Source organism: Nymphalis io, chromosome 26 (genome assembly GCF_905147045.1).
Source record: "Nymphalis io chromosome 26, ilAglIoxx1.1, whole genome shotgun sequence".
Taxonomy (NCBI): Eukaryota; Metazoa; Arthropoda; class Insecta; order Lepidoptera; family Nymphalidae; genus Nymphalis; species Nymphalis io.
The window spans coordinates 8,635,575-8,662,806 of NC_065913.1; the positions used below are offsets into that span (position 1 = coordinate 8,635,575).

At 34.6% G+C, this 27,232-nt stretch overlaps 2 protein-coding genes across 3 annotated transcripts in view; one reads left to right on the forward strand and one right to left on the reverse strand.

Moving 5' to 3' along the window:
- LOC126778478 (uncharacterized) overlaps positions 1-27,232 on the forward strand; it is a 254,188-nt gene that overhangs the window by 130,164 nt on the left and 96,792 nt on the right. The gene's annotated exons all lie outside the window — the stretch shown is intronic.
- The window catches only part of LOC126778446 (uncharacterized), a 79,034-nt gene that overhangs the window by 9,880 nt on the left and 41,922 nt on the right, over positions 1-27,232 (reverse strand). The window contains exons 3-10 of one of the 2 annotated variants that reach the window (XM_050501988.1): positions 9,684-10,474; positions 9,224-9,430; positions 7,692-7,796; positions 6,361-6,529; positions 2,812-2,922; positions 2,013-2,114; positions 1,678-1,827; positions 1,115-1,256 (exon numbers count right to left, since the gene is read on the reverse strand). In XM_050501988.1, the coding sequence (XP_050357945.1) occupies positions 1,115-1,256; positions 1,678-1,827; positions 2,013-2,114; positions 2,812-2,922; positions 6,361-6,529; positions 7,692-7,796; positions 9,224-9,430; positions 9,684-10,474 (1,777 nt within the window). The remainder of the gene's footprint in view (positions 1-1,114; positions 1,257-1,677; positions 1,828-2,012; positions 2,115-2,811; positions 2,923-6,360; positions 6,530-7,691; positions 7,797-9,223; positions 9,431-9,683; positions 10,475-27,232) is intronic. The other variant, XM_050501989.1, reaches the window with a different exon arrangement.

Below are 27,232 nucleotides of genomic sequence, written 5' to 3' on the forward strand. Positions count from 1 at the left end.
ATTTGTCTATGTATAAAGACGCATATATACTTTAAATAAAAAAGAATACCATTAGACAAAACACCATTAATAGTATAATTTAATTACTTTTTTTTTCATTTTTTGCATTCTGCCTCGTATTTAATACATAAAATAAAAGAAACTTCATCCCTAACGTGTGTCCCGGAACACCTTATGTTTTTTATAGACCAGCCGTGATATACTTTTTCAAAAAGTTACTATCACCCGAGTAAAGCTCTCGTCAGGAGTGGTCACGATAGTCCACAGCGGTGCGGTCTGAGCTTTTGTATTTTATTTAAACTACGAAAACTTTTATATAAAACAAGTTCTAATATGTTCCATACCATCCGATGAGAGAATTATTATGATAAATTAGCTATAAAAGCTTTTACAACGGAGTTATATCTCCTCAGTTGGAAAATATTTGAAAATATAATCTTTATTACTAGACTTCAAAGCGTTTTAATTTAAACGACGGTAATAAAGTTTAAAATTTGATAAATTATAAAGTTTTTTAATAGTTCTTAGTTATTTATTCTTATATATATATATATTAGTTTACGACAGAGAAAAAAATGGCACTGTATGATAGTTAAAAAAATGGGACCTACTATTTTTGTCTCACGTCAAAATTATATTATAACGTGAAATAATAAAAAAAAAAACATTTAAACCAGACAATATTAAAGGAAGCAAAACAACTATTTTTATAGTGATCCTGAAAATATATTAATTTTATAATTACATATTCATATACCTAATTTATATATTACAAGCACAATCGGTTTTGATTAAAATATAAAGACTAAACATTACCTCGTATTTAATTACATAATATACCCTATAACCCATTCATATTATTCACATTAATTTATAATTTTTACCCGTTTTTACGATTACCTCGAACAACAGACATAAATAACAAAAAAATAATATTTGTACCGATAACTAGATAATAGACATATTAACTTAAAAGGCTTTAATAAAACTTTGAAACAACCAGACACTTCAATTTTTTATATTAGATACACATATTATGTTGTAGTTACTTATCCTAATGTGGCTAAAATGAAACGTTAAAAAAAAGACACATTTATACTTAATTTCTACTTACCTAGAAGGTCTGTCAGTGTCTCTCATCCAAGTAGCTCTAGCCGGGGGGTTGGCGTCCACGTCACATCTCAAAGCAGCAGCTCCGCCAGCGGAAAGAGATATTCCGAATCCTGGCCAGCGTGATATCACGAATGACGGTGGATCTGGTACAAAATAGTTTTTAAAAGATTTAACATTATATAAATATATTGCCCTTCAACCTAAATCCACCCAGATGGGTAAAATAATTCTTTCTTTATTCATAAAGATAAAAAGAGTCATACTCGCGCACAGGTCATAACATCGTTGTGATTGGAATTTTTGACTAACACAGTTACTATAAGCAAATTGTACGCAAACGCAAGGGTGTTATATAATTGTCATAATAGCGGCTACAATTATACATTTTCTGTAAAATTTAACCAACTGCGCTTCCAAAATTTAACCTTCTAACAGACAGAAACACAGTACTTAATCGGTAGTCGATTAAGTACTGTGTTAAGTACTGAGTTCGTAGGGAATCCTTACAAATCACTGACCAAATTTATGAAATATTTTTTAATCGGCTATTAAAATAATGCTTACAAGTGACATGTATTTCAAGTTTGGCTGTTAGCACGTCGTACGCCGGCACGGGCGGGGTGTCCGGACGTCGCTGCCTCGCCTCACACTGTAACGTGGCGTTGTGGAGCTCTCGTGCCGCTGTTACGACCACTCGTGACCACGCTACAGCCTCTGTTGTACGGAAGATTCATTTCTACAATTGCTGACGATAATAATTAAGGTGTAACTTATTTGACCACTAAGAAATTCAAATTCAATTCACATTTTTGAGGGTAACATTCACTGTAGAATTAACTTCCATATATTTTTTGGAAAAAAATATTAGATTTGTTGCAGTTTATAAAAAAAATAATTACCGATGGTATAATTAGTGTGATGTATACGAAGATAGGGTCGATGATCTAGAGCCGGCTCTAAAGCCAGAAGACGCCATGACAGTTCTGGAGGTGGAATTCCACCTAGTAACACACAAAGAAATAAATCTTGTATTAATATAAAAGTAAATGGCCAATCTTCAATCATAACATGTTGAGAACGATCGAGTTCAGTTAATAAATAACATATATCGATGTCATATCATTTATATACACAAAATATACCTAGATTAGATTCTATACAAATATTTGATTTACCCCACTTTCATAGTTGTATATAAATCAAGGACTCATCAAAGCAGAAAGGAAAAATAATTGTACAATTAATCGCTTTTAAAACAATGTATATTCTGCAAATACTTTACTCTTGTATTAAATGTGAAAATAAATCACTTCCATGTAACAAACGTTATAAAATATCTTTCTTTTCACAATTACGTATCGGAGTTCACGCTTCTATTGTTCTGCAAATCTTTAAAACTTGACCGACTTCACGCTTAAATCTAAGCCAACTGCACAAATAGCCTCCATTCTCTTTTACCCGTCCAAAGACATCAATAAAAAGGCTTTTAAGAACTAGCACTGAAAGCATTTGAAAGTTCGAACGCTGCCAGAAAATGCAACTTGTATTGTAAAAGCATTTTAACTCCAATAGACCCATTTACAAGTATTCGATACTTGGTAATTCCGTTGCTAGCGTTTAGAAGGAAAATGTGTTTGATCTTAAAAATAAAACGATTTTAGTTGGGATATAGTTGAATATATGGTGCAGAAAGCTTACCTTCTGCGACACATCTGACCTCAAGCACGGTCTTGTCCCGCACAGGTACCCAAGTGTTACCAGCGTCGAGGCGTCTTCCGTCCACTGCCAGATACACAGACCGCACAGGTTCTGTTGTCAAATTCATTAAATTATAATATTTACTGTAGTAGTACTGATCATCTTCAAATGTCTTGAAACATTACAATTTGTGCTTTAGAAAACCCTAAAAAAAACCTTTTGTGGGAAAACACATACACACAGTTTTAAATATCAATTATAAAAACACAATTTACTTGTAACAATGAAATAACATAATACCATATATAATATTATATATATAATACTTAACAATAAATAACAATTATTATTATTAATACAACGCAAACCCGAGTGAACGGCGTAGTAAACGAGTACCGACGGCTCGTGCCTATGCGCCGTCCACCATCGTCACAACGGCTTGTGGTGACAATTTACTCGTGGTACCCCCGAATTGTGATATTACGATCGTCTTTAAATAATTGCTTTTCTGCTCCATACAATTTATTAATATATTCATGTGATTTTAAGTATTTCTTCGTGCCGTTCCCATTCTTATGACTGACTCTGTATATCATTTAGTGTTTTCTTTATTTCTTCCGACTGTGGCTGTACATTGTCCTAATCCGGGGTTTTGAGCCCAACAGATAAAGTATGCTGTCATACATGTCTACGATACCAGTTCGTCTAATCGTCTAACGAATCGCGGAAGTAGTAGCTCAACATCTATTTGCTTGTGATGTAAATAAAATACGTCGTTTATAAGTTTATTACTATATATATATAAGATTATATACAAATACATTATACTAAGAAACACTACAAATACAGAAATATTGTTTGGTCTTATCTGATAAGAAGCTTACAAAAATTCATAACAAAGGAGATGAGATCAAAATTGCTATCTATGAGTGGGAGTTCTTATCGACCCACAAGATTATTGTCGAATCGAGTTTAAGGGTTCAGCTCCGAATTACCTTCAATGATTAAATATGCTTTAATTAATTATTGTGGGAGTAACAATCTTATTCATCAAGGTCAATGCAATTCTATCCAGCTTAACACCCATGCATTTTAAATTTATACAAAATATTTTTGTTTTTATAATGTTTTAAAGTAAATTGCCCAATTTGAATAATCTATTTATTTATGATTAATAAACGTGTAACTTAAAACTCGCATTAATTTAATTAGAACTAATAAATTAGATCAAGTGATTCCCATCACGTTCATTACAATTTTAAACCTACCCACCTACCTACCTAAAGTCAAAATATCTATTTTTATTGTACAAACATTATGCCTCGGAATGATTTGATATGTTGTTTAGATATTAGTTTAAACATTAATATAGATAATAAACTAAGATGGCGCAGTGGTTAGGACACGTGAAACCGAAGACTGCAGGTCAAGCTCGAGCAAGCACTATAGAATATTTATGTGCCGATATTGTGTTTATATTACAGCTAGTGTTCGGCGGCGAAGGAAAACAGCGCGGGGGAAACATATGCCGTAGGAAATTTTGCCAGATGTTTATCCACAAACACGCATTGAAGTAGCGTGGAATGGAATGGAATGGAATGGAATGCACTCCTAACCGTCTCTTCGAGCAGTACATATTTTATAGGTTAATTTATTTTATTTATGGAAAACAAACAAAACACGCATCACTACGCTTATTTGAAGTATGAATATTCATTATTGATTGTTTTTTTCCTGTTATATAAGTTAATAACTAGATAAGCAATTACATACTTTGATAATTATCGATTAAGATGAGCTGTCCGAGTGGATATATTAGGTCCGTTCATATGAAATTAGCGTTTTGTCGTACTGACCACTTTGATCTGAAATATCTCCCCTTTTGGTTAAGAATTCCAAATTCAAATTTATAAATCTTAACTGGTACATTTATACCTTAACTGGTACATTTATAATTTATATCTTAACTGGTACACTTATAAAATTTAACTGGTACATTTGAGTTTTGAAAAAAATTAGTGACCATTTGTTTTTTCCTCATTATTTTTTTCTATGGAGTCGCTTATTACCTCACAATGGAAAACATGAAATGTCGGTTTATTTACGAGTATGAGTTCTACCGTGGCACCAGTGCTGCAGAAACAGCTCGAAGGATTAATGATGTGTACGGCGCTGGTGTCGCAAAAGAAAGCACGGTACGTTTTTGGTTTCAACGTTTTCGTTCTGGAAATTCGACCTTCAGAACCAACCCCGTGGACGGCCGGAGACCAAAGTGGAAAATGAAGAATTAAAGGCTATCGTGGAAGCGGATCCATCACAAAGCACTTCAGAGATATCTGCAGGCTTCGAGGTAAGTGATAAAACTATTAATCCACTTGAGGCAAATCGGGATAGTCAAAAAACTTGAACGATGGGTACCTCATGAATTGAGTGAATCGAACTTGCAAACACGCGTCGACTGCTGTGTTACTTTTCTCAACCGACACAATAATGAAGGGATTTTAAATTGAATCATTACTTGAAAAGTGGATACTGTACGATAATCGGAAGCGCTCGTCACAATGGCTGAACCCTGGAGACCCAGCCAAATCCTGCCCTAAACGAAAATTGACTCAGAAAAAGTTACTTGTGAGTGTTTGGTGGATTAGTGCCGATGTCGTTCAATACAGCTTTCTAAAATCTGGGAAAATGATTACGGTAGATATCTATTATCAGCAACTGCAAACTATGAATGAAGAACAAGCTGCTAAACAACCGAGATTGGTCAATCACTCTTGGCCACTGCTGCTTCACGACAACGCAAGACCACACTGCACAACAAACAACCACTAAGTTAGATGAGCTACAATTGGACATTTACCGTACTCCCCGGACCTTGCTCCAACAGATTACCATTTTTTCTGGAATTTGGACAACTTCTTACAAGGAAAAAAATTCAACTTCGATGCGGCAGTCCAAACCGTCTTTAAAGAGTTTATTGATTCTCGCCCCTATGGTTTTTTTAGTAAAGGGATAACAACGGTGCATACTTTGATTAATTAAATATATTTTACAATAAAAAAAATTGACTTTATATTTCTCCCGTACAAAACGCCAATTTCACATAACCTAACAACACGTCAATCTTAACTGATCGACGAACTCGTATCGTAGCAGCGTAGTGCACACGTCTTATCCTTTACTCAACAATGAGAACGTTAAGGACTGTTGTTTTATTTTCCTTCGCGAATTTAATAACATTTTATATATTTATAATGAAGTTATGGTTTGACAGCTATCACACGACACGTATCACACTTACGGTATCATTGTTGGACAGGCATAATGTGACGTCAAAAGTTTTTCTAAATGAACTCAAGTCGTTCCATATCCTACTTTGATTGTAGTTGTGCTAAAATTTCCATTTAATAGATAGTCCGTCATAATTTTCTAACAGCTTACCCTGACTCGACAAAATTAAAAATGAACTTTAAAATGAATAAACTTTTTATACTAAGTGATTAAAAAAGTGATAAAGCTATAACAGTAGTTACAAAGGTTATTTTGTACCATATATAAGAAGCCTCGTTGGTTCTCCAGTCACGGTGCGTCCGGACCAGTCTCGACCGGAGCACCTCCAGCGTGCGGCGTGACCTCGAGATGCTCGCGGTATTTCCACCGCATCACCTTCCCTCCAGGCCGACTCTCCTCCGCCAGGTGAAGACGGTAGATTGATTTGCTACGTAAATTGTTTTGATAAATAATCACATTAATCTACCTAACTTTTGGTATCTACATTTGTATATGAAAATTATCTTAGTCAATTGCGTTTTGCGCATAATAATTTATCTTATAAATGATACTTATAATATGGAATATGAGTAAAAAATATTAGCTCTGAAAGAAACAGATACTGATATGTTAACTTAAGTAACTACTTAGCGATTTCTTTTTACTTTATATATATATATATTAAAAAATATATATATTAAAAAATAATATATATATATATATATATTATTTTTAAGGGAAAATCTAAATAATTCTGTGAATTGAATATATTCATTGATTTTCATGGAAGAACGTGGGCCCTTTTCCTAAGTTTTATGAACTGAATTTTAATGTATACAGCATGTTGATGTCGCGTTAACTTCATAAGAAAATCTACGATTTCTACAATAATAAATCTATATTCTATCACGTTGCAGGCGATCCTCAGTGACATCTGAATATTTGATCAGCGGTGAGTTGTTTAGGTGGCATACTCTATTAGTATATTTAATATCCTTCGAAATTGATTTTAATTTTCTCCTAAAATTTCCTATATTTACTATATTAAGCACTCTGCAAAGTATTTTTGATTCTAAACGGGAAGCGTAACAGTTTGAATGTACGCTGCTAGCTTACGAAATAAATGCTAGTCAGAATTCGTTTTACATATTAATTACTAATTAACTTCGCGACACGTCGATAGAATATTAATTAGACAATCTTATTATATATTTTTTTACGGAATATTTTAATCCCAATCTTAAGTAATTCTTATGAAAAAGCATTTTAATCTTGGATATAAATATTTTCTCCTTTACTACGTTAACTGACGTTTCATTACGAAAATACCATTTTTATTAATGTACTATAACTATTTCCCAAAATAATTATTGATTTATTTTTAGATTTATTTATTTTTATTTATTATACGAAGTGCCAAAGTCTTTATATTAAAGCCAAGTGTTTGGCTTTAGTTTAAAGACTTTGGCACTTCGTATCGTTTAGTAATTGGCTTTAGTATAAAGTTTCTTTATACTAAAGCCAATGGCTTTAGTATAAAGAAATATTGATTATTCTATAAACCGAAATCTTAATTTATTATATCGACTTATAATTAGAGCAGAACTTACCTCGTTATCTTTATACCATCGCAGATTTGTAATGTTGACGAGATCGCACAGTATTCGAGCGTGTGCGTGAGCCTCCACAAGTAGATCCCGTTCTTGTTTCAATGGCTAGGTAAGATAAAAGAAAAAATAATTTATATCAAAAATACTGTTACAGATGACACAAGAATGGTTCTAAATGGATATTTCTTTATCAGATGTAATAAAACAAAAAACCTAATACTCTTAAAATGTGATGGTTATTTAAACATTTATTTCTCAAAAAGAAAACAACTCACTAAATATGAGAAATACACGTTAATTGTAAAAGTAAATATAAGAATTATGAAACGGGTGGGTATTAGTATATTCATTACTTTGTACGTTGAGCTTGTTTATACACTATAATTTAACATTGTTGTAGGTGAGTAAAGGGAAAAAGTAAGCAAGCACTATTACATAATGTTAACATGGTGAGTCTACGGCCATTATTATTATTATTTTGTATTTTATGTTATTATATTTTTACGATTTTAGATTTTATATGCTTATTTATTGAAGTGAAACTTGAGCTAATTTAAAAAAAGCAAAGCTATTAATGTAAAATGATTTTTAGACTCTATTTTGAAAATGTAGCAAGTTCTTTTACTGAACATAATATTCTTGTTATTGTTATAGCAACAACTTCGATACTTAATAAAAATATTTATTTAGGAATCTATGTCAAATCAACTTTACTTCGTAGAAACTTCAAACTTTGATATTATTTTTCTCTCATTTCTTTAGGTTCACTCGAACGGTACTGAGTTTGGACTGACTTTATTTATATTAAAACACGAGTCCCCAGTAATTGAACGTCTTACAACCACAAACAGCAACCAGCGAAATTAAATTTAGCTTGTCTATATTTATTTACGTACCAAAATACAAAATAATTTCCAACGAAAGGAGAAAAAGGAAGGAGCAAATTAAAATTTAATGTCGAGTAAAAGGCCTCCGTTTGAAGCGGTCTGTTCTGTAGCACGGGAGGCGACCGTCTCGTAATTAATTGGCTTTTCTTTGGGATAAAATGTTGACTTCGCGATTGAGAGAATGTTTGAGATGTTTTCAGCATCTTTGCGTGAGTTAAGAAACAATTAAAGATTAAATACTTAATGTGTTGCGCTTCAAGCATCTCATTTAAAATTGCGCCCGAATTTCAGAGTATTGTTATGTGATTCAATAAATAAAACGTAATCAACGATTTTCAAAGAGTGATGTCGATTGCCTTATCGTAAACATCAAATAAACGTGATTAGATTTACATATGGATCTTATAGTAGTCTTTTGGAGTATTCATTAATCTAGAACTTGCGAGTGTATTGTCAAAATAATGTTATTTTTTTTCTCTAATTGAGAAATAAAATTAGCTTACTGCGTAATAATTAGCTATATTAGATAAGGACTAACTTTATTAAAGATGATTAATCTGATAGAAATACTTGAGGTATATTATTTAGTAAATATGAGTCACTTGTCTCTCTTATGTCAAATTACATGCGTATCGCTTAGTTTACCTGAGGCGGTGACGCAGATACTCTATCTCTTCTAGCCTCCCTCATCTGATCTCTGGGCTCATCTCTCATAACTGGTGCCGGACGGATCACGAATGCATCCACTCGCGATGACGCTCGCATACCTGGAGCTGCCCCTGCGTCACCAATAGCATCGCGGACAGCTCCGCGGATATTGAGGATCGTGTCACCGGTTTTAACTCGACGTGACTGTGTATTATTGTTTGAAGATATAGCAAATACCCCAGTTAATACGCTAGTCTTTATGTGTCCATTGAAACTTAAATTAACTTTCCAATTTCAGTTACTTACATATAAGGTTCAAGTAATTAATAGATATAGGTGTGATACAAACTTTTCAAGTCTTAAAACTTGATGCATTATATATTTTTTTAAAGAAACCTATAAGTAACTAGTTAGATTAAATAAAGGCGTTAGCCAATATATTTAATTTTAATATTACCTTAGTTGGTTTTTCCCATTCTTGTCCACTGCTTCGTTTCTGACGATCAATAGCATCTTCGTCCTCGTTTACTTTCTGAGGTATTTTCCCTAGAATTAATTCTCTCAATGATTCGTCGAAACCAAAGTTTTGATGTTCGTCTTCAGCTCTGCCTTCTTCAGCCATTAAATTCCTATTTATTTCTTCTACATTGTAACCTCGAGCAACTATAAAACCGTTTGTTTCTTTTAATTGTTCCATGTCGTCTGGGAATATATTTCTTGAATTATTAACGTCACTAGTTAATTTTCTATGTTGTACTGTCCCTGCAGTAGTAACGTCATTATAATCATTTTGATATAATTTACTCTTATCTGTATAATCAATTGCATATTTATTTTCGTCATATAATTTAGGAACTTCAACAATTTTGTTATTCAAATTCGTTTTGAACTCATCGAATGTAGATTCTTCAGGAGTAACTAGAATACTACTAGTTTCAGGATCATCATAGTCAACACCATGTACTTCATTTACATCAGTATTTTCAATAGAATCCTCATCGTTAAACTCATTTGTGTCAAAAAAAGGTTGCAAATCGTCGTTATTAAAATCCGGAACTAAATCACTTATTGTTTTGTCGTTGTCTTCTTCGTTGATTTTTCTCTTCGCGAGATTATTGATATCTACATAGTGGTCGGAGTCACGTAGAGGAGGGTAAAGGGGAGCATCGCGGAGAAGCTCTGCCGCATCAAGGGAGGCAGGAGAGCGTTCAGAACTACTCCTATCGGAGTATACAGCGGGAAGGAAGCCTGTGGACAACATAGGTTTATTAGTTGTTGGTAAAATTGATTTTATTTTAATTTATAATTAAATCTATGATATTTTAACCCCTGATTAGTATATTGTTTATAAATAAATATATTTAATTTTTATTATAATATTGCTAATATTTATAACTTCAAATATAAAACTGATTTAGACTGAATTAAAGACTTGAAAGAAATATGTTTTAATTTTAGTATTCAAACGTTGAGTTTTATTTAAAAAAAATAGTGATAAAAATGAAGTTAAGCAATATTAAAAAAATAACTTTCGTTGTGAGTAAAACACCAACGCTTTAAGACAACACAACATTTACCGATATTCCTTTGACGGAGACTCATAAGGCAAATCAAGAGTTCGAACCAAATTAATCTGAACCAATAATTTCAAAACCGAATACTTAAATATAATAGACTTAATATTAATCATAGTTAATTTCATAAGAACTTTTTAGTTGCCTGACCCAGTGGAAACAACACGTGGCCTTAATTACAGAACATTGCGAGGAAGCCTGCATGTGTTAGAAGAAATTATAGCAATTATGTATCCATCGAAACGCATTAAATGGAAATGTTGCTTATTTACTGATTGAGAGGAAGATAACTTCCCTATAAAATTATAGGAGGTCTTTGATTAGTTGGATTTTTACATCATTAACAGAGCATATAGTAGTAGTAGTACTACTTCTACACATACACAGAGCATATTATTCCAAAACAATTAAGCAAAATCTTTAAAGTACAATAAAGTACTTGATTAAGTTATTAAAATTATATATATATATATATATATTTATTTTTTTTTATTTATTTTTTTTTTATAGAATAGGAAGGTGGACGAGCATATGGGCCACCTGATGGTAAGTGGTCACCAAACGCCCTTAGACATTGGCATAGTAAGAAATGTCAACCATCGCTTATAGCCAATGCGCCACCAACCTTGGGAACTAAGATTTTATGTCCCTTGTGCCTGTAATTACACTGGCTCACTCACCCTTCAAACCGGAACACAACAATATCAAGTATTGCTGTTTTGCGGTAGAATATCTGATGAGTGGGTGGTACCTACCCAGACGGGCTTGCACAAAGCCCTACCACCAGTAAATTAATTGCTTCCATTCAAATACAGATCACTAACAAGATATTCGAAATAGGAATTACGACAACTCATTTAACTCGAAACAAGACGCAATATAAATGACACTCAATAAAAAACGCCAAAATGATTGACACCCTCACAGAGGAGCAGTTTTATGAAAGTCATATTTTAAATTGAGACAAAGTCGTATTAAGTGCTTACAAATTATAATTTTGTTAACAAGACGTTTTAACTTCATTTAAAGTAAATCTGCAAAGTATTTTTTTTTCCTCGCAATTTATTAAATTTTTCTCGACTCACAAAAATAACAAAACAGGTAAAAAATCATAAAATAAAACTTTAAAAAGTATTAAATAATATAAATATTATAAATGTATTAACAATCAAAAATGAATACTAAGGTGTATATAAAAATCTCGACTGAATACATTATATTATAATTTATAATACAACATAATATACATAATTATTTAAATCAAAACTTTGTCGCGTCGGAGTACCACTTCATATTAAACTACTGTAATAAAATAAATACTCAATCAATAAAATTAATTATAGATCTAATAGAGGAAAACCAAAAATTAACAGTAATTATGTATACATAGCTACTAAGATGTAAGAAGGTATGTAGTTTTTTTGATTCGGGGGTTTTTTAATTTTAGTTTTATCCGGTTGAAGAATAAAACATCATTGTTTGACGACTATTCCTTATAATGTCAACAGATAGTGACCACGTACCATACGCCTTTCTATTTAAAATTTTCAAAAGTCACATCTTTTATCTTCTCTAAGCCTCATTCAATTCGCAAAAACTAAATTTCATTTACATCGACAAGTATTTAAAATTAATTTAAGACTTTTTTTAATTAATTTGAATAATCACCAATTCCACGTCCACCTATGACAAGATCTTTATTTAAAAATACCTTCTAATGCACTGTAATTTTAAAATTACTTTTGTAAAATTAATTATTTGATTTAACGGTTGTTTTAATGAATCTTTTTTTGAATCTGTCGTGTTATACAGCATCCGACTCTTAACCCTTCCTCGTAGCGAGCAGATCAAAGCTAATAGAGATCGCCAAGTCAGACGTAAATTTCCATTTAGTTCTTCTTTACAAGTTTCTGACGCAACAAAATTTTATTTCCTAACAAATTTTGAGACCATCCCTTTGTTCATTAGGAAACTTTGTGTCGCCGGAATTTTGCTTAAGAAGTCGCTTAAAGCTTCCCGACAAAGAAATATGAAGTCAGTCACAGTCGTCCTTTTCACTAGCAGGTCAGAGGTTAAGCGCGAGACAGAGACGAAAAATAGATGAAAATTGGATATAACTTTTGTAAAAGTAAGAAAAATAAATGATTGCTCTGACGCTTCGTACTTAGTAAATGATAAAGACGGTGTTGAAACTTAATTAGAAATCAACGCTTTGAAAGTCGTAATTACTGCTGAATACAATTTGATTATAAAACAATTTGGAAGCGAAAGATGATTATTCATCTTGTTCGACATAAATAGAAAAATAATTAATATTTTACGATAGTTATCTTTTATACAAATTAAAGGTTTCATAATATTTAAAAACGTGTTATTACTTTAATTACGCGTTAAATTTTTAAATTTATTTTCATTATTTAGTCGATTTTTAATCGACTTAAAAAACAGTTCTCAATTCGTCTGTGCATATAATTAATATAAAGTTATACAAGTCGAGATGGCCCAGTGGTAAGAACGCGTGAATCTTAACCGATGAACGTGGGTTCAAACCCGGGCATGCACCTCTGAATTTTTATGTGCTTAATTTCTGTTTATAATTCATTTCGTGCTTTTCAGTGAAGGAAAACATCGTGAGGAAACCTGCATGTGTCTAATTTCTTCGAAATTCTGCCACATGTGTATTCCATCAACCCGCATTGGAGCAGCGTGGTGGAATAAGCTCCAAACCTTCTCCTCAAAAAGAGAGAGGAGGCCTTAGCTCAGCAGTGGGAAATTACATGCTGTTACTTAATTACTTTACTTTTTATACATGTTTAATAAAAGCTTAGGGACCCGCCTCGCCTTCACAAAGATAGATGATGAAAAATTTATTGGATAGGATTTGCGTCAAAAAAGTTCTTAGTGGGCGTCTAGGTAGCGACTATGCTTAATTCCAAGTCAATCGGACCTACGGAGTTTCGGAGATCTCGTGATGAGTCCGTTAGTGGTAATTCGCGTATTAAAAGTTATAACTTTTTATTTCTGCACCGATTTTGATGATTACATTGCGTTGGTTTCAGTAGCGATCTAAATTCCTATTTCAAATGTTAATAAACTTAACATCGTACATTCAAACAAATTTTACAAGACAGTGTTAAATTAATATTATAAATATTTGATTTAAACTTCATACGTAATCATTTATTAGTTAGTTGATATTTTTTGCAAGTTAAACTTTTAGTAATCAATCGTGATGTTCGAAATATTTAATTTCTAATTCAATGACAATTTTATTTGTAAACGAAACATTATATAAAAAATAAACCCGCTGAGTTTTTTTCGACGTTTCTTCTCAGGGCTGGGTGGTTCTTTTCCGAACCGGTGGTAGCTTTTTTTTTTTTTACAGAATAGGAAGGTGGACGAGCATATGGGCCACCTGATGGTAAGTGGTCACCAAACGCCCTTAGACATTGGCATTGTAAGAAATGTCAACCATCGCTTATAGCCAATGCGCCACCAAACTTGGGAACTAAGATTTTATGTCCCTTGTGCCTGTAATTACACTGGCTCACTCACCCTTCAAACCGGAACACAACAATATCAAGTATTGCTGTTTTGCGGTAGAATATCTGATGAGTGGGTGGTACCTACCCAGACGAGCTTGCACAAAGCCCTACCACCAGTAAATTCTGGTTTGACCACCAATAACTAAGTATAATGTTTCAATGTTGAATAAAGTATTTTGATTTTATTTCAAACGTTGTAATACGTAACATGTCATGCAAAAAATAAATTTTACTTCTATCACGTGTAAATGTAGTTTCAGTCTTTTTATTTATATTGAAATAAAACATTTAAAATAGCCAGACATCATTTTTAATTGCTTTCGTTAAAATTAAAAACACAAGCAAGAAAAACGAACAAGCTAATATTAAAAGTAAAAAGCAGCTTTCTAAACTTCGAACTAAAAATCATGTACTTAAAAACCCTGACCAGATTTGCCGGCTTCATTAATATTTCACTAAAGATCGCCGACCGTAAACCATCTCATTACTTCTTAACGAAGATCTTTTTATAAAGATTCTCCCGTCCGACACGACATATCGTGAGGTGTATAGATCTACTACGATCTCATTTATTTGTTTTATTATCTATGTACCAGTTATGTTCTTACGAATTTTTAACATGAACAAAAAATGAATTACAAAATAAAGCATCTCTATAAGCGATTGCCTCCAGTCTGCCTAGTCAGACTTGCAAATGGGCCACCTGGTAGTATGTGGTCACCATCGCCCTTAGACATTGACCCTGTAAGAAATATTAACCATCCCATATATCGTCATTGCGCCGCCAACCTTGTTAACTAAAATGTTATATCACTCACCCTTCAAATCAGGACGTAACAACAATAAGTATAGCAGCTTGGCATTATTATTTGTGACGAGTGCGAGCTATTTACCCAGGTAGGCTTGCATAAAGCCTTATTACCAAGTCTAAGCCTGCTAAGTGGCTAGCTTTGAATACCTATAGTGAGAATGAACCACTTCACACACAGTCAATGTGACGCTTCTTTATTATTATTAATACACTGGCTCACAGATCTGTGTAATCATTAGATACACGGCAGTCTCAGGTACTTGAATAAGAAAGATTATTTAATTGCATTGTTTTCTTTTTATTCTGCCGGCATATAATGTATTATAAATGTTTTATAACTAAATATGTATTAACGCCATAATATTATGTGCCCAAAGTCTGATTTAAATATTTTTTTATTTTTTTATTTTACGTATAAAGACAATATATTTATTTATTGATATACTAGACTTGAAAGAAAATGTACAGAAATCAGTTACCATTACATTAATATATTTATCGTGTATAATGTATACGACTTTATCTGGTGGTAGGATGCTAACATCCGCCTGGCTTGTTACCACCGTACGCATGGTGAAAAACTCGTGAAGTGGCTTGCAGCCGCGTTTCGAGGTCAGACAGCGTACAGCCAGTGCTCGAGCGAGTATTGCCGCGATGGGTGTTGGTCCAGTGGAGACGGCTGTTGAACCAATGCCGGGGGAAACTGTATTGACCTGCCGGATAGGGAGACCTGAAGAAACGGCTGTTCCGCTGGCCGCCCGTGACATAGTACAGGGGCCCGAGCGTGCCTAACCAGCTCGCGAGGCTGCCCCACCAGGCCACGCATAATCTCGGGGTGGACCGTCGTGCCGGTTGGTGACCGGAAGGTGGGGTTCCGGCGGCCACTTCCGGGGGGGGTTCGGGGGCCCTTCCGTCCGGCGGATCAGTATATTTTCCCTATTGGCAACCATTTGGGAAAACACGCCTCCATACTTTGCCCATCCCTATCGTGGCAATACGTCGCTCGCTTTACGTCTCTTTTCCTTATTTTTCCAAATGGTAGCGCAAGTAAGAAATAACGGTCGTTCAGCGGTGCACACCCCCACCATACCCACCCTGTTTGAGGTCGAGTTCTCTAACATACGAGGACTCCACGCTAACTTCAACGCTGTCCACCACCATCTCGAGACAGCACGGCCAGCAATGTTGTTTCTCACGGAGACGCAAATACTCCGCCCTGCCGACACCAGCTACCTTAACTATCCCGGCTACATGCTTGAAGAATCTTTTAAAGCGAAAGCCGGAGTATGCTTGTTCGTCAGGGCGGATGTTTGTTGTCACCGATTGCGCTGCTTGGAGGACCCCTCCTTGTCCATGTTGGTGGTACGTGTGGACCTGGTTCGTCAGAGTCGAGTCTACGTGTGCCTCTACAGATCCCACAATGGTGACTTGGAGACAAGCCGATTATTTGACAATCTTAGTCGGGTGGCAGATGCTGTGCAAGAGCAGTTTCCTAACGCGGAATTGGTGTTTTTGGGGGATTTTAATGCTCACCATGAATCATGGTTGAAATCCCTCAAAACTGACCATGCTGGAAGAACTGCTCATGCTTTTGCTCTCACACACGACTTGACTCAACTGGTTGATCAGCCCACCAGGATCCCAGACATTGACGGGCAAGCGCCTTCTCTACTGGATCTTCTGCTGACTTCTCACCCGGTGGAATATCAGGTTGTGGTTCAAGCTCCACTTGGTTCTTCGGATCACGGCCTTATATCTTATTATACCAAAGTGCCACAGGCCAAGCTGCCGCCATCAGCGGTATGCAAACGTCGCGTTTGGCACTATAAGTCGGCAGATTGGGACGGCATGCGCGATTACTATGCGTCAGTCCCTTGGAAGTAACGTTGCTTCAGTGGGAATGACCCGACAGCTAGTGCCACTGCTGTTGCTGATGAGATCATGTTAGGAATGAAAAAAATCAGGCAACGTGATGTGCGTGCGGAGCTGCAATCACTTGATACACGGAAAGCTAGCGGTCCTGATGGAATACCAGCCATTGTGCTGAAGAAGTGCGCGGCGGAGCTGTCTCCTGTGTTAACGCGCCTGTTCCAACTTTCTCTCTCTTCGGGATGTGTGCCGGAGGCTTGGAGAAGAGCTAATGTGCAAGCGGTTCCCAAAAAAGGGGATCGGTCTGACCCGGCAAATTATCGACCAATAGCTATCACCTCAGTACTTTGTAAGGTGATGGAACGGATTCTTAACAACCAACTGATCCATTACCTAGAAGATCACTGTCTAATTAATGATCGTCAGTACGGGTTTCGACCAAAACGGTCCACAGGTGATCTTCTAGCGTACGTAACACACCTCTGGGGTGAAGCTATCGACAAGCATGGAGAATCGTTGGCTGTCAGCCTCAATATCTCCAAGGCTTTCGACAGGGTCTGGCACAGAAGTCTTCTCTCCAAGCTACCGGCATATGGTCTGCCTGCTCAGCTATGCACCTGGATTGCCAGCTTCCTACACAAGCGTAGCCTTCGTGTTTTAGTAGATGGTTGCGCTTCACAATTCTATGTAGTGAATGCTGGGGTCCCCCAGGGATCTGTGCTATCTCCCACACTCTTTCTTTTGCATATCAATGATATGCTCTCCCTTAGGAACATACATTGCTATGCAGATGATAGTACAGTGCATGGTGGATACCACGGACGCGCAGTTGCTGGGCGGGCAGAAACTGAGGAGAGGCGGGAGAATCTTGTCATTGAACTCGATAGGACGTTAGAGCTCATCGCCAAATGGGGTTCTGATAATCTTGTTGAGTTTAATGCCAAGAAAACACAGGTAAATGGTGTAAAATGGTGACTTTTTCGCTCTCACAGCGAAAAAGTCACCATTTTACCCTCATCCCTCCCTCTGTGGCATACCGCTGATGATACAAAGCAAAATCGCCATGCTGGGGATGGACGTTCGCTGCGACCTTAGTCCAAGGGATTACATCGAGGCTATTATAAAAACAGAACAAGGTGCGGCGTTTTTTCACGCCACAACAACTGTGCCTGTTATACAAAACACAGGTACGGTCTTGCGTTGAATATTGCTCGCACCTTTGGGATGGCTCCACTAAGTACCTACTGGAGGCCTTGGACCGGTTGCAGCGACGTGCAGTACGCATTATTGGCGACGTAAAGGTCACAAACACCCTTGAACAATATTCAAATTAATATTGAGCGCTTTATATCGACTGTATCACGGCGAGTGCTCTGAGGAATTATTCTCTCTAATTCCTGCTTCCCCCTTCCTTCTTAAGTCCACGCGAGCTGGTTCTCGATGTCACCGCCTAACTGTGACATCAATTCCATCGCGCACAAAGAAATTTGGCAACTCCTTTCTTTGTCGCACTACCAAAAAATGGAATTCCTTACCAGCTCACGTGTTCCCCTCCTCTTACAACCCGGGTTCCTTCAAACGAGGCGTGAAGAGGCATCTTGCGGGCCGGCAAGGCGGTGACGGCTAGTACAGAACATTCTTCCCGACTGTACTGGCCGTCGTCGCGTTTGGACTCTACTACCACTTACCATCAGGTGGAGTAGAGTCATTTGCCATCCCGGACATATAAAAAAAAAAGACTTATATGTATCATACAACGTCTGGCACGAACTTATAACAAATTTTATTCTGACCTTGACTTTTTCTACTTATCAAAAATGCAATTGAAAGGAGAAATAAATCAAATTCATCGGAAAAAAATTAAGTGAATAATAAACACACACACACACACACGCACACGCACACACACACACACACCCATACAAGTGAACACAAACAATACATACGAATTCTCGCATTAATATTAAGCATGAATGTTACTGTAAATATTAATACTTATGTAGTATAATATTATATAGTCTTGACTTTTATTTTTTCTGAAGCTTCGTATTATAAAATTGTAATCCTATGTATGTAAAATATGTAAAAATAAATAAATAAAATAATAAACGATAAAAAAAAAAAAACAATTTAGGTAAGCGGTAGCCCATTTTTGCCGGACTGCTTTGTATCGTGTTTTGTATTCTTACAGTTTCACCCCCCGTGCCATTGCCTCTACCGACACATACCCACCACCACTTCACAAAAAAGGTTACTAGCTCTATTGCCTCAATTTTACGAGGTTAAGATTTATACAGAAGCTTTTTTTTAATTTTAAATTGTACATATTTGAAGTATATACAAACTTTTTTTATTAAGCTGCTTTTTACGATAAATTATTTCTGTTATGACGTAATTGAATATTTATATAAAATTTTGAAAAGTCCAAAAAAGAACAAATACTCTCGTTGTCCTGATGATGAAGTAGAATATCTTCTTGATCAACTTCACAAAACCGTGACGTGTAAAGTACCTTAATTCCGCCTCTTATAAATAATTCCACGTCCCTTAGATTAAGAGGCCTCTGAGGACTTTTATAAGACGCAGCGGAAAGTAATAGCTGCCGTGGGAAGATTTTAAAAACCATTGCTAGTGATTATTTTAACCTTGAAATTTTACACTTTCGTGTATGTAAGCGTAATGTCAAACTATTTTGTTTTACAAAACGTCACCCAGGTCACATACCGTTGTCAAAAACTCAGTGGTTTAGGCGAATATTATTGGATCGTGTATGAAAACTAAATTATCCGTGTTTCGACGTCATCTGTCCTAAAGGCTGACAGCCGACAGCCGACACGCCAAAATGTCGAACATGTACGTTATAAGAATTTTGATAGGAATTTAAACTAATCGTAGTTATATACAGAATCTCGGGGCGCGCAAAGTCGAGATTCTTGGCACGTCCCATGTATGAGATCTTGTAGCTGAGGCTGAAGCAACGAACACACTTATGAATTTAAATTTTGGTATACATACAAATTGCTAGCTTCCGAGTTAGTTACTAGTATAGGAGATGGCGATAAGATATAAAGAATTGTTGAACCTCAACTACCATTTCAAACTCTAAAAGCACATCCGTAAGAGTTCAACCAATAAATATGAATTATTTTTACTTATATGAGACAATCATACATATATAGTCCGGAACCGGTATGATTCTAGAGCCAAATATATATCATTTGTAAATATAAAATAGATATAACATGTGACCATAACTGTAACATCATTAATTAATTTAAGACTTGTGTTAAAAAGATTATAAACAAGGCATATTACTCGACATTATTAAATAGATGATTAAAAATCGTGGAGTTAGTTAATTTCCATAAACATATTTATGCTTAAATTTATTTATGTAATTTATTTTAGAGAAAAATAATAAATTAATTATTTGCCGGTTCTCGGTAGATTCTAAATTCAATTAATTCGTTGTCTTCTTAACCAATATATTTAATCTATTTCTTTTGCGTCCGTGCCTTTTTGAGTTTCCTTTTTATGGTTTTTAATTTATTAGGCTCCGTTATATTCTTATGAATAAAATTTAGCTGTATACATAATATCTTTGTAATATATTAACTAAAAAAACTATTTAACGTCTTTCTTCATTATTACATGTATCTATAAAGTATCTACATGTTTGCGTCTTTGTATCTCATCCGTGAAAACCACCAATGATGCTCTCATTAAGTTTGATTTAATCGTCCTGAGATCTGGTCCGCTCCTCCGACACTACGGTGATCTGTTTTTACATTTAACCAATATTATTATGGATTTAGTACGACGAAAATATTATTTGTATGAATTAAAAACAACAGCACAATTAACCGCGAACTTGAAGTTAATTATAACTTGTACGTGCCCGCGGTTAAGAAACAGAGTCAGGAACTTTAAAGTTAAGATGTATTCAAGCGCCGCGGAACAGTCTAGTTTATTTAACACGGTCCTTGGAAATTTATCGCTTTCTTGACTTACTTCTTATTAAGTATATACAAATATATGCTGTTTCTTATCATGTTTTTGATTAATATAGATTTCTCCTCTTTTTTCTAGGGTACTAATTGTCATAAATTCTTATTAAATAAATAGGGCAAACGATTAGGAGGTTCACCTGATAGTAACTACCGCTGCAAATGGACATCTGCAACACCGGAGAACTTGCAGATGCGCTGTCAGCCTAGCTTTGAAGGAATGGGCTCTTTAAAGGTTTGTCATATCGGTTCGGAAAAACTGTCAGCGACGAATGGTCCCACAGACTTGTTGTGCAGCAGAAAATGCCTTAATCATCGAGGTGGTTACTTTCCATATTGAAACGTACACAGCCAGACTTAAATAAAAATATAATATATATGTATAGACACACCCTTGGTACATTGTAGATGGATATCTTTAAACAAGTATTTAAAGCGTCAAAGAATACTCGCATATATATATATATATATATATATATAAACTAACAGTCTGTGAATGTCCCACAGCTGGGCTAAGGCCTCTTCTTCTTTTTTTGAGGAGAAGGTATATATATATATATATATATATATATATAATCTCAAATATGAAATAATTGCATTTGCAATTAATTACCTTTCAAGGAATATAAAAAATATTCAATAGGAAAAATATGTAAAACAAAATTCGAAGCGGAAATTTGTTAGAGTTTGAAGTTTTATTTTCTAATGAATGGAAATTATTCTGCAAAACTGTTAAATGAAAACAAGAAGTAAATATGTTGAATATCGCGTTCTCAATTCTAACTCGACTTTGGGCATATTTTAAAGTATTTTACAACTTTCCCATTACAAATTTCTGCTTCAAAAACTTCGATCTAAATTCTATGGACCCTCTCTGGGTAATCACCCGTCATTAGCATTGGAGAGAGACTCACGTAGCGACAATTTGTGGTCCACCCCATCACCTAAAGCTTTACAACCTTTATTACTCTCTATATAGAGTTCATTATCGCTTGTTTTTGTTACATCTTCAGTATTGCACTAACGATCTTTATTATCATTGTAATAAGGCCTATTATCACTTGGTTCTGGTTTTATTTGTTCAGCCAGGAAGCGATTCGTTAGATGTTATACATTTTAATAATCTGCTGTCGGTTTGCTAAAAAAAAATTTTCAAGTGACGTCATCACCTTTAAGCACATATATGAAAATGAAATAACACTGATTTATATTAACTGACAATGAACAACCCAATTAATTAATGAATAATGCGTTGTTCGTAAGAAGATCCGTAAGGTAATCAACCCAATGGAATATAATGAATTACGTAGACAGAACTATCCGTAAGAAAAACTAATCGTTTCTTGTATTGCACCGGGATTTGAAATTATCTACTATGTACTACATATAAGTAAATGTAATGTAAAAAAATATATCAAATGTATTGAAACATTGCTTTAAGGAAAATCGTTCCAAGCATTTTAAGATATATTAAGAGATATACATATTCCTTGAGATTTTTCTGTTTTGATACAATCTCATCAACAGAGTCAACATTATTAAGACCAGCACGTGTTCAAATGTAGCAGCGGATACTCTTGTCTCGGTCGTAGCGCTTCATTTGTATGTTTGTTTGTCAGTAAAGTTCTCTTTACGATCGGATCGATATTGCTGATTATTTATGTCTTCGCATTTGCATCATACTTAAACAAAATTAAATTACAAAAATATTCAGGAACTCAAAGCTAAAATAAAGTCGGTGTTTTAAATTTGGTCAATAAATTCGAGCTGAATTGTCCAAAAAGTGTAGTGTAAAATAATGAAGACAGAAAAAAATAATGAGAGAATTCCATAAATTTTCGTAGAAATCCGCCGTCTTGTGGCTTACAATAAAATTTACATACACTAATTTACAGTAATGATTCAAACTCGCAGAGCTCCGACAATTCTTGATTTGTTCCAAATTTAAATAAAAGGACCGAGATGTCTCACGAGACGAACACTTAAGTATTAACCATAGGTTTCGAAATTGAATAAGTCTTGAGTTTTCACGTTCTTAATAACACTTTCTCGATAAGTCATCTCTTGGTCAGCGGAGAAGGAAGACATCGTAAAGAAACTTGTGTCGGATAAAACTGCCACAGCCATAAATGTATAATGTATGTCAATCGGTGGAATAAGTTACCTCCTCCTTCACCAGAGAGGCCGTAAATATCATAGCAGCTGGCCATTTATGGCCTGTCACTGTTAATTAAATAAAATATAAACTTGAAAAAATATATTTCACACATGAAATATTAAAATTACAGCAGGAAAATATAATGTAAATATGTAAACTTGTACCCTGAAGCCTGAATGTTATATATATAATTTTCGGTCGGTTCTGTTAACCGCAAAACTTCAAATTATTACTCAATACAAACATTACATCTGTATAGACTTATTAAGTCCTGCAGATATAACAATTTCATTAATATTAATGTAAGTCGTTAAACAGACCCGAATGAAGCAAACGACAGTGGACCTTATTTATTGGATATAAGAGTTGTTTTACCTTAAAATAATGTACACATCCACATATGAAGGGAAGTAAATCTAACCTCTTCGGGGTTTTACATTAATTTCAAAGGACCGACACAGAATATTGTTTTTACAACGAATCCGCTAAATAGAATTAAGGATGTTTACTCGAGCTTGATTCAATAATATATTTAAATTTCCTAAAAAATTCAACTAAGTTTTTATAAAAATATATTTTTTTGTTTTTTATTTTTTCTATTTAAAATGATAAACTTTTTTAGTTAAATATTGTACAATATAAAATTATGATAACCATCTAAATACTATGTTCAAATAAAATCCAGAATTTTTTTTTTTTTTTTTTTTTATAGAAAAGGAAGGCGGACGAGCATATGGGCCACCTGATGGTAAGTGGTCACCAACGCTCTTAGACATTGGCATTGTAAGAAATGTCAACCATCGCTTACATATCCAATGCGCCACCAACCTTGGGAACTAAGATTTTATGTCCCTTGTGCCTGTAATTACACTGGCTCACTCACCCTTCAAACCGGAACACAACAATATCAAGTATTGCTGTTTTGCGGTAGAATATCTGATGAGTGGGTGGTACCTACCCAGACGAGCTTGCACAAAGCCCTACCACCAGTGAACCAAAGTGAAAGTGAATAATTTTTCGTAGTTTATCGTCATCATTGAAATCGGTTGAGAAATAAAACAAAATTCATTAAAAGCACACACATTGATGACAGATTTAAGTGTACATGTATATATTATATATAAGAATATGTATGTTGGTTTATTACATATTTGTATTAAGTTTATAAGTAATAAGTATAAGTTTTTCGCACATTACGCCCGAATGACCCTGGCAAAAAAAAACATAAATATTTTTTTACACAGAGGTTGCCTGGAAGAGATCACTGTAAGTGATAAGGCCGCCATTGCATACTATATGTACTCCTTATTCTTTTATATGTTTGTAAATTGTTTGCAATAAGTTAGACAAAGTATCGAATATAACAGAGCAGTAAGTCAGTTTAAGTCAAAGATAAGTAAGTAAGTAATAAAATCCGTCTAGTTATAAATAAGTGGATAGATCTACAGATAGCTATCGACAGTAATTTAGTGAGGTCGTGCGATACACCCTGATCCCCCTTTATGCCACCGAGTTGATTGAACCTCGTAAAACGGACGGATTTGGGGAACGAATTATGAAGTGGATTCCACGATACAATTGTATTTGTTGTTATATTTAATAGATATATTAAAAAAGTAATGTTATTTTTATTAACGATTAAAAGTTAAGAGAATAATAAAAAACTTTTAAAAAACATTTTTTTATTTCATTTATGTACTAAAACGAATAGTTGGACGAAATAGTTTATGTCAACCCAGTGAACTATTTTGCACACTTGGTGTGAATTTGGTATAAAATTAAAATTAGGCTCTTAATGACTTATCATGTCATTGTATTAAATTAAATGTCAAGCTACCACCGGTTCGGTATGTAGATTCTGCCGAGAATATCTTAAGAAACATAGTAGTTACTCTTTTCCACCAATTAAGTTAATATACTATATACTTAAATTAAATTGATTTAAATTACCACGTGGAAGGACGCCCATGCGATGGACCGACCATATAAAAACAACTGTTGGCGGTCCTTTGCATGAATGTACGAGGCTCACCACTAACAGGGACATATCGGAAGGCTCTTGAGGTGAATAACATCTACGCCGAACAATTCATAAAAATTCATGGCGACCAAACCTCTCTTACAAGAGTGTCACGACGAAGATGAAGAAAACTTAAATTATTATATATCTTTAGCGATGCAACCGCACTCACATTACAACATACAATTATTTAACATAGGTTGTGGTTATATTATTATATATAATAATAATAATATCCTGGGACATGATTCAAACACGGCCATCTGATCCCAAACTAAGCAGAGCTTGTACTATGTATTATAATATATATATGTTATAGGTTGTATAATTAGCTTGGGTTTTTCTTAATTTTAGATTCACTTAAACACTTCTCAGCCTATTCAAAAAGCTTCTTATCGTGATAGTTTAAAGTTTCACGTTATATAGTTTATGAGATACAGTTAACTTTTTCAATGTAGTCGGAGCGAATGTCTCCCAGGTGCTTTATCTTTATCTCCCAAACTCAAGTAGATATATCAAAACTTTGTATAAGGACTTCTAGATTAAAATTAGGTACTGAAAATTTCCAACACAACTTTATCGAAATCAAAATAAACTTTATTAAAGTAGACTTGACTTAAATTAATAAATTATAAAACTTTTCATATATATGCTTAAGTTTTTTTTAAATATATGTATTTATATATTTTATTCTAAATTAAATCATATCAAACCAAAAACTGTTCTAGTAGCTTATAAGGCTTATACAGTAATGAATTCATTGTAACACTACCACCAGTTTCCTACCGAGAATAGAATACTCCTACTGAGTTTCTTGCCAGATCCTTACCTTTTCCATTATTTTAATTGCAAAGACAATCAAATTGTATTAAACCAGTTGTAGTGGACAGCGGTAAATATGTTTCTTTGGATTTATTTATTACGGCTGACTAGCAAATGGCCCACTGACTTAACACTGATGGGTTAAGGAGTATTATACTATTATAGTGCATAACTGTTTGCGCAAATACAAGTGCACTCTCTATTACTTTCATGTCATACCGATGTAACAACAATCCGAGATGATCGGAGAAAGATCAGACGTAGAACCTTTTAACGTAGAAGTTTCCTTTCGACAAATAACTCTGAATATAATGTTAATAGGAAATATTAAAAGTCGGGGCGGATGGTTACGGACACATATTGTGAGAGATAGTGTCGGCAGTTACAAGGCATCGAGGACTTCGACCAGCCCCTCGATGTACTGGCTGACTTTGTAGAAATGGATCGCTGATACGTTTTTTTTTTATAGATAACAATATTATTTAATGAGCTAAAATAATTTCAATGTGAAACGTATTTCATTATAACTCAAACTCGTCTCTTCTTTCGTTTCTTGTATTAACAAGTATTCAATGTACCTGTTGTTGAACTCGAAACTTCATTCGTGATGTTTTCAACTGTAACTGTTTTACTGGTGGTAGGGCTTTGTGCAAGCTCGTCTGGGTAGCTACCACCCACTCATCAGATATCCCACCGCAAAACCGTAGTACTTGGTATTGTTTTGTTCCGGTTTGAAGGGTAAGTGAGGCTCACTTACCCTTCAAACTTAGAATTATTACAGGCACAAGGGACATAACATCTTAGTTCCCGAGGTTGGTGGCGCATTGGCGATGTAAGCGATGGTGAACGTTTCTTACAATGCCAATGTCTATGGGCGTTTTTGACCACTTACCATCAGGTGGTTCATATGCTTGTTCACTTACCTATTCAATAAAATATAAAAAATAAATACTAACAGCGACGTCAAAATATATTTCAAAAAAATATTATGTATATCGGTAAGCCATCGTGTCGTTCAAACATCATACTATTTCCACGTAAGAAAGCACCAATAGCTAATAGCTTTTCAGTTTCTTGGCTTTTAATTTAAAATTCCCAAGCAAATGATATTAAGCAGTTTAATTCCGAAACTGTCTGTTAAAACCTTGTAACGTTCACGTCATATCAATTTGCGTCGGGTCGTAACGTATTTGCTGTAAT